At 34.8% G+C, this 18,423-nt stretch overlaps 1 protein-coding gene across 1 annotated transcript in view; it reads left to right on the top strand.

Moving 5' to 3' along the window:
* The window catches only part of LOC110018533 (UDP-galactose transporter 1-like), a 43,048-nt gene that overhangs the window by 23,946 nt on the left and 679 nt on the right, over positions 1–18,423 (top strand). The window contains exons 2-4 of the mRNA XM_020715870.1: positions 6,133–6,382; positions 6,486–6,693; positions 18,189–18,420. Of these exons, the coding sequence (XP_020571529.1) occupies positions 6,133–6,382; positions 6,486–6,693; positions 18,189–18,420 (690 nt within the window). The remainder of the gene's footprint in view (positions 1–6,132; positions 6,383–6,485; positions 6,694–18,188; positions 18,421–18,423) is intronic.

The following is an 18,423-nucleotide window of genomic DNA, read 5'->3' as shown; positions in this document are numbered from 1 at the left end:
ATAAAAAATAAAACTCAAGAACTGTTGTAAATAAATTTACTTATCTTCTTGATTTTGGTTAGGACATTTTTATGTTATGACAAGTCAATAATCTTATTCAAATTCAAGTGTATACAGTGTGCAGTACAAGGTGTCCAATATAAATGCCTTTTCTTCTCAGTCAACTTCTTCCTAGTTGCCTTATAAGCACTAGTATTACCCATCACTACTTAGACCGCCAAATGCTCTCCAATCTCCTCTATCATTCCATCAAGTAGTTCAAAAATATATTCTATATCATTTATACGAGTAGATGCTTTTATAGATTTAAGAAAAAAATGTTATATTGGATTATTTATCAAAATATTAATCAAACTTCTATTCTTTATATCAAACCACTCATCATACATAATTGTTACTCTAGTTTAATTCCATGTTTTTCTTATATCATCTATATTTTCTCTGTATCACTCAACTCTTCTTTCAATACCTCTATCCTCAAATCATTCATAAAAGGGGTCTCAAGCCTCGATCATTAGTAACTATGTAACAAATTATGTTAAATTTAAGAGGGGATGGTTGCTACATTGAATAAAATATTATTCTAAAAAAATATCTCCTAATATCCATGAAGAGACGTTTGTGTGTCTCTGTAATATGCTTTGGATGAATCTTTTGAGTTGCAGTTGCCCCTCTTTATGAGCAGTCACCCTGCACATTGATCTTACAGTGATCTAGGAGATCTCTTATATCTCTACTAGACATTGGTTGCAAAGTTGATGAAGAGTTATTGGCACTATGCTCACTCATAGTAAGATCCTAGCTGAAATCTATAATTAAATTGTCACTATGCAAAATTTTGTGACATCGTCGACATTTTCATATATGTTTGGATCTCTTCATTCATTATTTCCTACACTTTAGCACAGGATGCAATATTTTTATGAGTCAGAGGTGTGCTCCTTCATTTTTGTAATACTTCCTTTAACTATATTCTTACAGTAATTCCATTTCAAATGAATTTCTTATCCTTGACTTCAATGTCGAGCTATCAGTGTTGGATATTTTTTATTATCTAATGTGTATTTCTCGTTTCCTCAAATCATTTCTTACAAGACCTTATAATGGAAATTTTGTTTCAAAGCTCGAACAAATTTGAACTCATATTTATTCAAAGAAAATAAAAAAATAGGGTTTAGAGCTATAAAAAATTTTAAATCTTGTAGATGTTAGATGAGATAATTTGGTGACGGTGACAATGACAACAATGATGGCAGAAATAGCAGTTAGCAACGCCAATGATACTGGTGGAGCATAAGGATGTGGAATGGCTGATGGCTGCTACTGGAGCAGGAGCATGCTGTGGTGGAAGGAGCAAGTGGTTGTGGCCGAAGCAACAAGCGAAACGATGATACCAGCAGTTAAAGTAGTAGGGAGTGAAACTGAGAAGCTCAATTGGGGAGATGGGAGATCTTACGCATGATAGATGTAGCTTCGGTTCGTATTTGAATCATGTAATATAGGAAGAAAAAGAAAAAAATAAACTCTAATATAATGAGGCACATGCCTCAACCTAATTAAGGTGATGCGCCCCCCAACCACTATGATGAGTAAGTCTCGACGCTATTTTTTCTGGAATTACAGTGTGATGTATCTTAGATTCAACAATTTTAAACAATGACTAACACCGTTGGTTTGAATTTACTAATCTTATGATTACATTCCCTGTTCGTTATCTATTCGAGAAACATTGGAAGCCTTGCCATCACTGAATATGCAAACTGCAGGTTCTCCTACATACTTTGTGTGCTACTAAATTTTTATTTGTAGAAGAAAATTAGCACAAATCATTTTACTGTTGTAGTTTACAAGTTTGAAAGTTTATCTTTCCCACCTTATCTATTCTCCCTACCCTTTCTATCGATCTTTTCATATAGCCCTATGAAACTTATTTAGGTCATATTTGGATTTTTTTTGTTTTTGTTTTTGATTTGTCATCTTTTTTCTTTTGATTTTGTTTTATTTTTGTATTTTACCAATTTTTTTGTTGTTTTGGGAAACTGAAAATCGAAACCATGTTTGGGACTGAAAAGCAACAAATAAATTTATTATGTATTTAATAGTTTAATCAAGTTTTTAATCCATAATTAATTTTTTTTAAGTAATATTTGTTTTACTTAGATCTTATTAAGCTCCATTTAATATATGCGGCTATGTTTCTCTCCAATTATAATTTGACTATGTTACTATCATAATCATTAACTAATTATTAACCACATACACAAATTTGTGTTTTAACTTATGAATATTTAATTTTTTTAGTTAAATAGAATATAATTAAATATTTTAAATTTTTTCTTATCTCAGTTAGATCATTTAATTCCTAATTAATTGTGATATTTATTCTGTTATTTATGAATGTGCTAGTTAATTTTATCATGCCTATTTTTCATAATTGAACGATATTAAAAATCTGATGATCTTAATTAAATTCTTATTTAATTCCTTATTAGACTGAATAAATACTTGCTGAAAAAACATAAAGCTGTTTTTGAATTTAATTAATGATTACAGTTTTGATTACAATAATCCCTCTTCTTTTAGTAGCTTATTAATTTTTATCCTAGGTTAAATTACATAATTAAATACTATTAAAATTTTAATGATATTAATCAATTTGTGATTAATCTAGAGTTATCTTTACTAAATAGTTTAAAACAAATTAATCTGTATCAATTAATTAATTTTATTTTGCCCTGTTATGATTTCAATAAAATACTTAATGATCAATTAAATTGAAATTCAAGTTAATCTTTAATTATATTTATTATATTTGATAAATAAATATAATTAATATGGTAAAATATGCCTAATTCCTAAAAAATAATAATATGCATTTGTTTTTATTTAATAGGATTAATTATTTAATTAATCATTTAGAAATTAAATACAATTAAATTTTTAATTATCTTAATTAAATTCCTAAGTAATCTCTTTTTAGGTTAGATATTTAGTTAATGATTTAGGGTTTATGGCAAGATTGTTTCAATCGGATCAGACTAGCCGGTCGAACTGTAAACTGGTAGGTAGCCTTTTCAGATGCTAAAGATAACTGGTTTTTGATTAACCTGAATTGGACCGGTGAAAATCAGGGTCAAACTGGTAGTCCGTTGAACCAGCCGTGATTTTTAATAACCAGTCTTTTATTTTTTTATTATATTTTTTTTTAGACTGAATTGCATTCTTATTCATGGATGATTTGGAGGGTATATGAAATTAAAATTGTAATGTATATTTGGGATGATCATTATTATTTTTTGCATAAAGCTAATATTTACTTTAGCTTATTTGATTTATTATACGAAAAAATGTACTATATATATATATATATATATATATATATATAGTTGTGTGATTAAAATGGAGCAGTGCTTTAGAGGAATGTAATGTTTTATTTTATCCTCCTTGGATAGTAATATTTGATATTATAAGAGGAATGTAGAGAATAGGTTGTGGATGTGGCTTTCATGATTTTCTAGGTTTTTAATTAATCTTAATTTTCTCTCATCTATATTTTACTTATAGATTATCAAAAATACAAGATTTCAAAAAATGATCTATATTTTTTTTTTGGCTTCAAATATGAGATTATTTAAAATTATTGAATTTATTTTTTTTGTGTGTTTTATGTTTTATAATGCAATTTTGATCACTTTTTAATTAGTGTAACATGTCATTTTTATTTTATTTATGTCATATTTATTTTTTATATTTACTATGTCATCCGGTTCAACACCCGGCCCAACCGCGGTGGAACTAATGAAACTTAAACCTTTCCCGGCCCAACCGCGGTGGAACTAATGAAACTTAAACGTTTCCTTCTTCCGGTTTGATGTCAGGTCCGTTTTTCACAACCTTCGTTTATGGAATATTAAGGGTGAAGCAGCAATTTTTTTTTGTGTAGGTTTGGGGCGGTGTAGGAAGGGTTATGTGAGTAGTGGGGAAAAGGGTATTTGGGGTTTTTAACAGATTTAAGGCTGAAACTGTTTTGGTTTGGCAGAGTTATTTTTACTTTATGAAAAAGGTGATGGGAAACTCTGGATTAAAAGTTTGGGATGTTAGGAAACAACTGGAAATGTTTTTGTATGTTTTGGATAAATGTTAGCAGTTAGGAATTTCTGGAAAATTCTCCCCTTATTTGTACTTTCAACTAAGTTATTTTTTATTAATTAGGATTTAATGGCTTGTGAAGTTGTAGGGGTTGGGAGGAATTTATAAGAAAATTTTGAAGGGGTTAGAGGTGTTCGGTGATTTAGGGTTGAGCCTAGCTCGGAGCAGAGACAAATTGTGCTGGAAGAAATAGGTAGGTGAAAGAAAAGATTTCTAACCCTTACAGGATCAGCTACCATGCATCATTAAATAATATAGCAGTCACAAGGCTTTTCATATGAAATTCGCACAAGCTAAAGATAAATTTTTTATATAAATTCAAAAGTACAAAACGAGGTCTTCTTTGTAGGGTTCTTTTTTAAACTTAACCAGGTTTTAAATGCCTTGGGAGCTAATAAACTACTATTATATAGATTAATAACTTGTCCCGGTGCAAAGTGAAATAAAATTAGTAAATTATTAAAAAAATTAAAATTTCTGTAAATAATAAAATTAAACTAAGCTAAATAGGTATGTTGAGTGGCCTTTAAGTTAAATAATCTTTGATGATTTTTGAATTTTTGATTGCTGTGGTCATCGTACTCATCAAAGAATCTCAAATTAAGATTCTTATTTTTTCTCCATTGATATTGGGGGGAAGGACGGTCATCCATGGGTTTACATTGAGATTTATGAATGATGAGTAATCCAAATCTTGTTGTATTGTCTTGATACGTGACATTGTTTTTGGCCTGTGTGATATTGCTGCTTTGGTTAGCTGCCAAGATACTCTTAGCGTTTTCTTGATTGATTAAAATTACAATCTTAATTACACTTTTATTTTCCTAAATAATTCATTAATGCGAATAACTATTCCAATTAATTATTCTATGTAAAATTACATATTTAAATACGAATAAAATTTATGATCTTAATTAATATGTAATTAATCTGCATCATCTTAGTTTAAGAGCTGGGCATGAATTAATTAATTATTTCAATCTTTACTACTTTAGTTCCAAATTTTTCTGAATGACTCATGATCAATGACTATAATAATCGATTATTTTAGGCTAAAATTTATAGCTAAATAATTAGAAAATTTATTGATCTTAATTAATATGTAACTAAACTATAGTTAGTTATCAATTATTTTGATTAATTAATCAATCAGATAATTATATTTTGGCCAAATATTTGATTAAGCAATAAAATATTTAATGATCTTAATTAAAATTTAAATTAATCTCTATGCCTTAATGAATAAATGATGAGAAATACTCTATTTAATTATTCAATTAATATTTATGTTATGGCTAATTATCAAATTAAGTGGTTTAAAAACTGTTGAAATTAATCATATTATTAACTAATTCCTAGTTATTAATATTTAATAGCATGGTTAATATAAAAAAACTCAAGTAATTTAGATAACTGAAATAAGTACTTTTGAATGTTTCCGTAAAGCGTTGGATTGCTTCAGTGGCGGACAAGATTAGAGAGATTAGCTTTAGATGGTTTGGTCACATTAAAAGTTGATCATATGATGATCATATTAGGAGAGCAGATGTTTTAGTTTTGACTGATGCTAAGAGAGGTAGAGATCTACCTAAAAGTCTTGGGCATGTTGTATAAAAAATGATCTTAATTTATTAGAATTAGATGAAAATATGACACTCAATAGGACACAATGGAGAACAAGGATTTATGTATTCTCAATAGGACACAATGGAGAAAAAGGATTTATGTATCTATGTATTCGACCCCACTTAGTGACATAAAGGCTCGTTGTTGCTGGAATGTTTCCAAAATATGTGATTCTCAATTTCAGGAATCATGTCCAAAAGCAAGAATTGAAAATATGGTAACCAAACATTATTTGTTAACTCTATTCTGTTTTCTTTTTCATCAGATTTGCTCGTATTTTACCACGACCATATGGTTAATGCTTTGGACAAAACTTCTGGACTATCACTATTAAATTCAATTTCATTAAAAATGCAGAACCTGGACTTCAAGTTTCCTCTGACAGTGTCGTGTGTGCACTTCATATGCTCCACTGTTGGTGCATATATTGTTATAAGGGTGCTTCAGATCAAGCCACTCATTGAAGTTGACCCTGAAGATCGATGGAAAAGGATATTTCCTATGTCTTTTGTATTCTGTATAAACATTGTATTGGGGAATGTGAGCTTGCGATATATTCCAGTTTCTTTTATGCAGACAATAAAATCTTTCACTCCTGCAACAACAGGTTACTTCGAAACTTAATCTCTTGCAGTTTCTTCAGCTTTTCATTATTAGTAAAAATGCATTATACTACTACCAAATTTTTCTAAATCATGTTTTTTTAGCAGTCATTTTGCAGTGGTTGATATGGAGAAAGTATTTTGAATGGCACATATGGACTTCTTTGATACCTATCGTTGGTGGAATTCTTTTGACATCTGTGACAGAGCTCAGCTTTAACATTTTTGGATTTTGTGCTGCCATGTTTGGCTGCCTTGCTACATCCACGAAGACAATTCTTGCAGAGTCTCTTCTTCATGGATATAAGTTTGATAGGTAATAAGCCTTGACGAATTAGCATTTATATATTTTAAATGGAATATCATTTACTTGAAAATTTTTCTTCGGTATAATATGGTTTGCATGCTAGTTTTCCTATTGTTTGTTTTTCATAGCGTGATCTAATAATTTCATTTTGATAAATTGATTTCATTGATAGTATCTTATTTTATGTCTTTGAAAAGCGTTCTTTTATTGTAGTCTGTCTAAAAGTTTATGAATTCCATCAAAAGAAGGTTTTTCAACTTTAACTAACCTAGAAGAATCATTATGCTTATTAGCACTACATTGACTGTGATAAACTCTAGCTTTATGTATTCATGTAGGTTCCCTACTAGTTTAAAGTAAATACTCAGCTATTTGTGAAATATCATATCTGAGATTGATTGGATGGTTGGAATTTTAATGTGGTTGTTGAACAAGATGATCTAATGCTGCTCTTATTTCAAATATTTTGAAATATATATTATTTATAAACCTTTTAAAAGGTTTAACATCAATTTCCTAACTACTGAATCTAGCTCCATCTGCCTCCAGTATTTTATAATGTTGTTTATTTGGATTTTGAAGTTGCTTGGGACTTACATTGTGATAAAATTTGCAATGCTAGGAAAATAATGTTTTTTAATTATTGTAAATTTAGTAGTTCTTCATATAAGAGAATAAAAAAAAAAAAAAAAAAAAAAAAAAAAAAAACATTACTTCGCTAAATAGCTTAATAAAAGAAACCAGTTTTATTCTAAAAGACAACTAAATTAAGGTTTTAATACTGGAGTTAAACCCTAGAAAATACTTTCATGGTGGAACACATAGCTTATGAAGTCTTTATCAAGTGAATGAGGCTTGGCAGCCTTAAAATAAATGAGGCTTGATAAGTTTATGATCGCTGACCTATTTTTTTGATGTAGAAGTGGAGACAAGCAATTGGATTTCATCTATATATTATTTGACTTTTAAACACTTATAAGAAAGCCTAAGTCTTAAAAAATCGTTTCTATGTGACTATGTCTATAGTGGGATAATATACAGATTGATAATAATGGAGATAAATCCATTCTAGCCAAAGGATTGGGGTGACAAGGTCAACAAACCATTGCTAGAAAACAAAGTAACAACATAACCACTTCCTCCACCTTAAAAGATGGGCATCACTCAACCTTACTAGAGGAACTCAACCTTACCAAAGGAAGAGGAAAAAAAGAAAAACTAGCTAGCCCAAACTAAGCTAATAAAAGAGAGTTATTGTACTTTGTATTAAAAACTATGATGCATACAACCTAGCTTTTTATTGCTGTTTACTGTCTTGTACTTTATGGAGAATATAAAATGACACATGAATACTAAGAGTTACATAAGAATATGCAAAGAAACACAGCATTCATGATCAGCTACATAGTTATATGAAATATGGAATGTAAAATTTTTGCCTCTTCATTTTTATCTCCCCACATTTTAAGGACCTTATGAATAAACTTCATGTCAAATCTCCAAAAAATCTTCAACGACAAGCTATCTCATTTTATTCTGACCTCCAAGGTTGCCCCTAGCTTGCTTCAGAACCTTTCTTCTTTAACACAGGAGAAGGCCGACATATGCAATAATGTATGATGCTATTATATTCTTATGCAAGATTGTGATAATTTATCTCAACATGCACGCACGGCAATTCTCTCTTTTTTATTTTTACTTTTTTGTGCTTACAGCTTGAATACAAACACATAAAATGAAAGAAATAATTGGACCACATGAAAAGCATGAAAATAAAGTTACATGAGGACTATGTGGAAATATAAAAATATTAATATATTTTTAATATGCAGCATTTATGTAGGAAAACAACCAAATCGCCACATCAATGCCTTCCATTCTTTCTTATCTTTATTGACATCTTATTATTATCCCGCAGCATTGTCGAAGCTCACATCAACACAAAGTTTGCATACCTCAGACTTTCATACTAATTTTTTTCCAGTTATTACTGGAGATGAAATCATGCAAGGGATAAAAAAAAACCATAAAATGAAAATCTGGTCCACAATTTATTTTTCCATTGGAGATATCATAGTTCTACCAAATGTGCCTATTAAATATTAGTTGAATAGTTTGTTGGAGCTGATTTTTTTTCATGCTCAAGAAATGGATGTAAAAGTCTCTCTTGCAATCGGCTTTAGATTAGATTTTGGTGGATTTCAAGTGCTTTGGAGGCGGTTATATGGTAGGTTTTTCTTTTTCCTTTTTTTACGACCGAGGATGATTAAGTCCTTTGTGGTATATTGTTCATTCGACATTTTGATTTCTGTGGGATTTTTGTTGCTTTGGATGGTATTTCTGTGGCTTTAATTTGTGTGGATAAACTATAGGTTTTAGTTTGATTTTGTTTTGACTGTTATTTTGTTATTTTTTATTTGTAGGTTTATTAGAGCATTGGGGCAATTTAAAACTCAATCAAGTTTTCCTCTTATATTTGTTGTTTTTCCTCAAGTGAAAGAGAAGGCTCTCTAAAGATGTTAACAAAATAGATCTATCATGATAACTAAAGTCTTATTAATTATTTGTGTTTGACTGATTCTACGCTATCTAGATATCTATGCTAATAAGATTTCAATTAATTGTATCTGTAGACAACTAACCTATCAACACGAATCTCAAAGGAATCCGACGGACAAAGAAGATGTGGCGGGGCAATGTAGAGCCCTCTTGAGAAAAGTGATTCATGCGGAGCTCAAATTACAACCATCAACTGAAGACAATCAATCCAAAGAGTCAGAAAACTCACCGAGAGTCGGAGTTAACCCGACGTCATTAAGGTGATCGACTAACTCTTCCCCGGCTGACATCATCAAGACGACCAACCGGCAACATCCAGCCGACATATGGAGCCGATCGACTGGCCATATCCGGGTCGTCGGTTGCTAGACGATTCGATCAAAATAGACAATCAACAAGATTGACCACCCCATTCCAGTGGACCAAGAGGTCATGTTGAGGATTCCAAGAAACCATTGAGTCACACTAAAGCCCAATACCTGTAATAACCCATTCGGTGTCTATCAAAATAGGGGTCTCTATGTAATTTTAAGGGTCATCACTCCTCTATCTATAAATAGGTCATGCTGAGAATAAATGTTATACAATCTTAGCTAAAACAGTCAATAATGGTCAATATACCTATTTTAAGTTATTGTTTAGTCTCCCTCCTTTCACTGATTTACGTTCTATTCTTTGGGTGCGACCCATAAGATATTTTCAAATTCAACATTTTAATAGTTGCGGTGAGCGTGGAGTCACGCCACCAAGAAGAAGAGCACAACATGGGGAAAGAAAACACATCGGAGACATGGAGAATTCAGAAGATATTCGGGATGTTTTTCAACAACAAGTACATGAGTTAAGGGATTAGATAGCGGATTTGACTCGAGTTGTGCTCGGAGGGCGAGAACAAGCTTCGCGGTGACAAAACCATTGGGAAGAGAAGCCTGAGCTCCAAGGTCGCCAAGCGGCTCAGGAGTTGAGAGATTCATAGATTCTTGGTACTAGGCAGTGCTGGATCGACATCAACGAATAAACAATAGAATAGGCACGGTGAGACCCATTGCCTGCCATAAAATGTGTCCACTAGAAAAGTTTAAAATTCTTATGTTATAGGCGCACAATGGTCGGAACAATCCAACTAATCATGTCGCTTCGTTTGAGTCAACGGTCTCCCTCTTAAGAATTTCTGTTACGTTGAAATGTCAGTTATTCTACAACACACTCAGAGAATCTGCCCTCAGATGGTTAAACAGACTACCTACGGAAAAAATTGGCTCTTTTGCCGATTTCAAAAGGATGTTCCTAACTCAGTTCGTTAGTGCTCGAAGACCCAAGAAGAGCTCGTAAGCCCTTCGACAAATCAAACAGAGGGAGGATGAAAGCCTGTGTTCCTATATTATTAGGTTCCAGAGGGAGATGTTAGAAGTACGAAACCTAGAACCTTGAGTGGCATAGGCTGCTCTAACCCAAGGACTGAGAGGAGAAAGGTTTTGATTCGATCTCAGTTTGGTGGACCCAAATTATTGGAGATGCCCAACAAATACATTTTTGTTGAAGAGAATGTTGTCAATGTCGTCGTCTGCAAAAGAATGCTGCACGGGATGATAGATGGAGGTAGAAGGATGATTCACGCCCTTTTAACCATCCTTATTATCAAGACAACAGGCCGCCCCGCAATAATAGGGGGGTTAGATGAAATCTTTATAGCGAAGGTCTAATGAGGAATCGTGATCAGGGGCCAACTCATTTTCATGAGGGGTCAGTACGCACCATCAAGAGGCAGCAAACATCACTCCAAGAGTCTCCATGGTCGAGATCATTGAGGCCATCCATAACAAATAGTATAAGCCTCACCTATGAAAACCAGAGTTTTTCTCCAGGATCTGAAGAAATTCTCAATCCATAGGGACCATGGTTATGAAACAGAAGAATGCTGATTTTTCCTGGCCTGATAAAAAATTTGATCCGATCTGGAAAACTCAAGGAGTTCATAGCATTCGGGCTGCCACCCAGAGTCAGGGAAGGTCCTAGTCGGGGAAGCATTCAATGAGCGCCAGTTAGAGAAAACACCAACCTCATTTGCAAGAGTAGTATCAACAATCTTGGGGGGAGATGGAAATTACTCTCGGTAAGCTAGCAGATAAGGCTTTGATCAGGGGAATTGTGTGCAGCCGTTGGAAAATTACTCTCGGTAAGCTAGCAGATAAGGCTTTGATTAGGGGTGCCTTGGCGCAAACACCATCGACTGATTTTTTTACAGATTCCGATCTACCTGTTAAGAGTAATTCCTTCAACGATGTTATTGTAGTCATTGCCTTGGCAGAGGATTATCAGATTGACAGTATCTTGGTCAATACTAGTAGTTTCGTGAATATTTTTTTCAAGTCTGTATTCGATCGAATGAGCCTTTCGACCGACCAGTTAATTGTTACAATGAACTCTCGTTATGGCTTCTCGAGAGAAAGAAATGAAGCTCTAGGAGTTATCTCGCTAGCAGTTATTTAAGGAGAAAGCAAGAAACAATTCACTTACAACGAAGACTTCCTAGTGGTAGATTTACCCCTACTACAATGCCATTGTTCGGTGATCACTTTTCAACAGCTTCAGGACCATGGTCTCAAGATACCATGTCATAAGAAAATTCTCGGGCGATGGTGAAATCATAACCGTCCGGGGTGATTTGGAGCAATCCCATACCTGCTATCTCTGAGTAGTCGGAAGCATGGAGTAGGAGCACGTGGACATTCAGATCCAGCGGGAAGGAGGCCTTGAGACCAGTGAGCCCACCCAAAAAATTTAAGTAAGAGAGGAGCCTGATAAATTTTTTCTATGATGTGAGAATGATGCAGGACACCATTGGGATGTGTTTACTTGGTCTGTCACAGAAATGTTTAGCTTCATGATTGACATGACCTGCCATAACCTGAATGCCGACTCGACTTCCCGACTGATCTAGCATAAAATAAGATCCTCCGTCACAAGGCTAGTCAGACAAATCCGGGAAGAATTGTTGAAACTGAAAGAAGCTGGCTACATCAGGGAAGTACAATATCTGACCTGTGTTTCTATCGTAGTGATAATGTGTAAAGCAAATGGTAAGTGAAGAATGTGTGTAGACTTTACAAACCTGAATTCTGCTTGCCCAAAAAACAAACACTTCTTGCTAAGGATAGAAACTTTGGTGGACTCAGCAACCAGATACTCAGTAATTAGCTTTCTAGACGCTTTTTCCAGTTACTATCATATTAAGATGCATCCGGCTGATGTAGAAAAGACCACTTTTATCACTATTGAAGGTGTATTTTGCTATAATATATTGTTCTTTGAGCTTAAGAATTTTAGGACCTCGTATCAACGCCTCATGGATGTAATATTTTCTATTCAAATGGGTTAAAATATTGAGCTGTATGTTGATGATGTTTTAGTTAAATGTCAGTTGGCCGAGCAACACATAATTGATTTAAAAGAAACATTCAAAACTCTTAGAGCAACACATAATTGATTTAAAAGAAACATTCAAATGTACTTTCGGAGAATTTAACATGAGGTTGAATCGGCTTAAATGTACTTTCGGAGCCTCTACTGACAAATTCTGTGGCTACCTCTTAACCCCCATAGGGAATCAAAGCCAACCTCGCAAAGGTGTAGGCATTGATTAATATGCCATCCCCTCGAAACACCAAGGAGATTCAAAAGCTAACCAGACAAATAGTTGGACTCAACCGATTTATCTCCAAATCTGGTGGCAGTTCTTCAAGGCACTCCAAAAGACCAAAGGCTTCAACTGGATGGAAGATTGCGAGCAAGCATTTCAAAAATTGAAGAATTCCTTGACTACGCCATCACTCCTTCAAAGTCCAAAACCAAGTGGAGAACTCTCTTTACTTAAGAGTAGGACCCAAAGCCGTCACCTCCGTCCTAATGTTGGTGGAGATGACAAAAACAGTTTTCGGCTTACTACAGTAGTCAGGTACTCCAGGATGTGGAGCCTAGGTATCGCATTATGTAAAAATTACTATTTGCTCTAATTGTCTCTGCATACAGGCTCCGACCATATTTCTAAACACAACTAATACGGTTTGTTACCACTCATTTGCAGAAGGCGATAATCACCAAGCCAAAACTTTTAGGTTGGCTCCTCAACAAGGTTACGGAGTTGAGTGAATTCTGCCTATTATATGTCCCCGAAATGACAATAAAAGCCTAGGCAGTGGTTGATTTTTGAGTTGATTTCACCAAACTGGAAATAGATGAAGTCGACACCGACAACCAGACATGGGCCTTGCATATAGATGGAGCCTTTAGATATGGAAGGTTACAGATTTCAATATCGAGAGTGTCAGTCAAGAGGATAATCAGGTCACCGACCTTTTATCTAGATGCATTCGTCGAGGAGAAAGAACTCCCCAGAAGCTAATCAGGCCAAGTATCGAAGAACCTGATGACACAGGGTGTCCAATCGGTAAAACCAATTCGACGATGACACGTCGTGAAATGCAAAAAGTTGTCTCGTTACTGGAGACAAAAACCCGTATCTTTTAACTCGAAGACCTGCATAGCTCCAGGGATGATTCCCTAATCTTCAACAACGAGATCCACATCAAATGGGTAAAATCAGAGAGTGGAATAGTAAGCCCGACTGGTGGCCCCTCTCGCTCCAATATCCAGAGAAGCTACACCTAGAGATCATATTACTTCTCCGCCCTACATGGGGGACTGCTTCTCTTCCGCTTCCTCCTTGCTTGAGTGGAGGAAGCTGAGGGTCATAGGAGAATGCTCTCTATGGACAGTTGAGGGTCCGGTGCCTAAAAAAACGACATTATGATGAGGTTCGGCTTTAAGGAGAAAATAGTGAACGATAAAAGTCAACAATTACCTTACGTCACCTTTGCAATTGGCGTTGGAGGAGCCCGACAATCGAGGGGTTCCTTATGTTTTTCCTTAGATTTCTTCTCGCGACTTTAGCCACCATACCCTCACGCCGCGCAACTACTCAACGTCGGTCTCTTTCCAGAGTTCGGCGGCCTCCATATTTAGTCGACTAGAGGACCTTATTTAGAAAGTCTTAGTCCAAGTATTGTGGGGCCAAAAAAATAATACCATCGATCTTCTTCCCCAATTCTCTTAGAGGGCCAAGCAGAGTATCAACCTTTTTGGTTGGGCATACAGCCGACCGAATATAAATCTCCCAAACTGATCTCACAAGAACTAACCAAAAAACATAGTTCCAAATTCTTCATCTTGTTTTCAAGCCTGACCAACTTAATCAATAGACGCACAGAGAAGACAACATAACCATCTTTGGCCAACTTAAAGCTGAATAAATAGGCGAACAAGTCCGTGGACCGTGGGATACCCATCCGATGCAGGAAGGTCACGAAAGTCATGATGACCCCAATATAGTTTGGCATTACATGGGCCGGACTGATCCTATAATAGTTATTGTCCTCAACTCAGAGTACAGGTGGAGCCACAAGCCTCATTTGAAGCGATCTTTATAGAAAATTAGGTCTCTCTCGAGATCATCAGTCACCCAGACTCTAGTTCCCGCGACCTAAAGTTTAACAGAGGAATTAAAGAGATATGATTCTTGGATCCTAGTTATCTGACTATCTGAAAGAATGGACCTCTGCTCTACAGGAACGCTTCCAAAGGGATCCTGAATACTTCGGAGCCATCGAGATCAAGGCACCAAGGGAAAGGACAAGATAGGAAGAAATGCAATGTTGGGGAGGAGGATGAAAGAGCAAACAACCGTGTGAGCATCAGTTTCACCTTTACGCCTATTTATAGAAAATGGAGAGAAGTCGAACCGTCGCTAAGGTCAAAGATGTCATTTACCACAAGCAAAATGCGGGAAACGAGTCCTATCAGACACACAGATTGAGACAGTGAGTAGAAATCTCTTTTTCATTTTATAATAATAAAAAACTATTTACATTACAAAGCCTCAACAAACTAGTTGAATTAGGTTGTCGACCCCCCCTTTAGTCGAGACATACCCTCATTGAAGCATCCACCTATATGCCAATTCTTCCCCCAAACCTAAATCAGCCTGTTCTCTCTATTTCAGCTTGCGTCCGAGAAGCCGAAGTCACATCCCAAATGGTTAGAAGTTCCACTTGAAGAGAGTCCATTTTCACCCGAAGAGTGACCACCTCCGCTTGTGAAATCTTCCAGCCTTCCTCGCATCCTTTCTGACTCCTCGGCTAGTGTGGCTCCTCATCTAGCGACAATCTGTCTGATTGAGCGTCGGCTCAGCCGGGTCTCGAAGTTGTCACGCATAAGAATTCAGGGAACTTATGGCAACACCCGACAGAAGAAGACGAAGTGATCAGTGCCTTTCATGTTCTATTTATAGGAGATCGGGGACATAAAATTCTAGGGAGTTTCAATTATTGCGTCCTTAAGTTATTATAAATGTCGTTGGTTATCATAAACAAGATTCATTTGTTATTATGCAGCTATCACTATCAAGAAGAAAAGAAATCGATGAACTAATTATGTACACAAAAAATATATCAATACGAATCTCAAAGAAATTAGATGGACCCAAAATATGTGATGGACCAATGTAGGGCCCTCTTGAGAAATGTGATTCACGCTGAGCTCAGACTACAATCATCAACCGAATACAATCGACTTAAAAGAGTTAGAGAACCCACTCAGAGTCAGAATTAGTCGGGTGTCATTTTGGTGACTGACTAACTCTGCCCTGATTAGTCGGGTGTCATTTTGGTGACTGACTAACTCTACCCTGACCGACTCCATCAAGACAACTAACCGACTCCATCAAGACAACTAACCGACAACATTCAGTCGACATCATAAAGCTGATCGACTAACCACATCCGGGTCGTTAGTCGGCCAGACGGTCCGTTCAAAATAGACATCCGACAAGATTGGTTGCCCCATTCCAGCCGACTAGGAGGTCAGGTTGAGGATTCCAAGAAACCTTTGGGTCCCACTAAAGCCAATTACTGTAATACCCCATTCAGTGCCTATGAAAATAGGGGTTTCTATGTAATTTTAAGGGTCTTGTCTCCTCTGTCTATAAATAGGTCATGCTCATAATAAATGTTACACGATCTTTAGCCAAAAAAGTCGAGAAGGGTCAATATATATGGTCACTCTCCCCCCTTCACTTGTTTACGCTCTATTCCCCGGGTGTGACCCACAAGACAATAGTATGTTTATTCATGTTTTTGGCTTCTACATGTTATTTCTCATAGAAAGCTAGTATTTATGATGCACAAATACAGACATTAGGATATGAACACGTGATATTTTTATTATTGAAAATATAAGATACGAGCATACGTCAAATACGGTATTATAATCTATAGATTACATATATATATATACTCGACCTAATTTATATGTATTTACATATCTAAAATCAAAAATTTGTTTTATTTATTTATTTATACCAATGTTTTTTATATCACATCTAAAATACCACTATTTTAATTGAAAGAAAAATGAAATACACATTTTCATCGATAGGTAAGGTAACGTGTATGTACAAATTTAAGTTTCAAGTGTTAGATATGTAAGTACATAAAATTGAGTGGTTTCTATGCAAATCTTCCTAAATAAATTATAAAAAATAGATAAAAATTAAATAAACAGAATATTAAGAACAATAAATGAGGCAATGAGAATTAATAACATTGACTTTTAAAAGTTAAGGAATTAACATATGTTATTTTAAGATATAAAAAACTAAGTACTAATTGTTTTGTATTACATCAAGATAAGTTTAAGTTTTATTTGACATATATTTTTTAAAATTTTAGTCTTAAAAATATGTTTGTTTAAAAAATTAATTTATTAATTTTAAACACATGTCTGACACATTGGACTAAATAATTTTTTAATCAGACACTTCTATACCATGCTCATCATGTGTCAGGGTTATGTGGGAGGCATGTTTGATACATGCTGGGCACTGAGTTGCTCCTTAATTAGGAGTGCTCGTCCATCATAGGCTATCACGTGTATAACTTTTCAAGTTATTGAATATCGATCTATCTTCTTTTTTTCATTTGCCTAAGAAAAATGTAAAGTTCTTAAAAATAGGAATCGGTGATCTATTACTAGTTTTGTATGCTTGTATGATTTTGCTAGAGTTAGATTGGTAAGAGTTAGATCTTAAAGACTTTTTAAGCTAATGTTCTTCGAGTCCTTTCATTGTTTCATTTTATTTTTAGGGACATGTTGTAATATCGAAGTGTTTGGTGTTTTGGTAAATTCTCTTGTTACGGAATATTTTAACTTATTCTCAACTCAAAAAGTTAAGAAAGTTTAAAATCTCATCATTTATTTGTTTTTTTAACCAAATCGAACTCCAAACATCCATTTTATTGGTCTATACCATTTAGCTTCAAGCCCAGTGGTAGCCGCAGAAAATCTTATTTTGCCTATTTTCCCGCTGGTAAGAGTATCTATAATATATGGGAATTAAATTGGTAATTGTTAAATATTTAGCTAAAATTCTATTTTACAACGCAAAATTTTTCACCTAGGGGCAGATTGCCACTTTGAAAATGGTGAGATGGTCCGTAACCTGAAAAGGACTTCCTTTTCCGTTATATTTTCTGATGATTCCATTGTATTTATTTGAGGAATCCCATGAATGTGATACTTCTAAGCTCCTTGCCATTTTATCAGTAATTGCTGTATCCACTGGTGAATTTTTTGTTTATGGTACCCAAGTAGCGAGCACAAAATGATTTCATGATTTTGTCGACCAAGGTGCTTGGGCAAGAAAGGTCTTATTTGTCTGGGAAGCTTTTTCAGCGAGTAGTGGCAAACAAGTTGGGCCAACATCAGCATATTTTTCGTTCTATCATCTGAGAAATGATTAACTATTTCATCATCATCATCGTAAAAATATTAGTCTTTTAAGATTTGAAATCTGCAATTGGAGCTCAAAACCTGGCACATGTATTATGCAGCATAAACACGGTGTACTACATGGCACCCTTTGCCACCATGATATTAGCGTTGCCAGCTGTGGTGCTTGAAGGAAACGGTGTAATCAATTGGTTCTACACCCACCCATCTATTCATTCGGGACTGATCATTATTCTCAGCTCGGGCATATTAGCCTTCTGTCTCAACTTCTCAATATTTTATGTCATCCATTCCACGAATGCAGTCACCTTCAACGTTGCCGGGAATCTGAAGGTA

This window comes from Phalaenopsis equestris, unplaced genomic scaffold, assembly GCF_001263595.1.
Source record: "Phalaenopsis equestris unplaced genomic scaffold, ASM126359v1 Scaffold000024, whole genome shotgun sequence".
Taxonomy (NCBI): domain Eukaryota; kingdom Viridiplantae; phylum Streptophyta; class Magnoliopsida; order Asparagales; family Orchidaceae; genus Phalaenopsis; species Phalaenopsis equestris.
The sequence above is the reverse complement of the archived record's forward strand: the minus strand, read 5'-3'. Positions and strand labels throughout refer to the sequence as shown.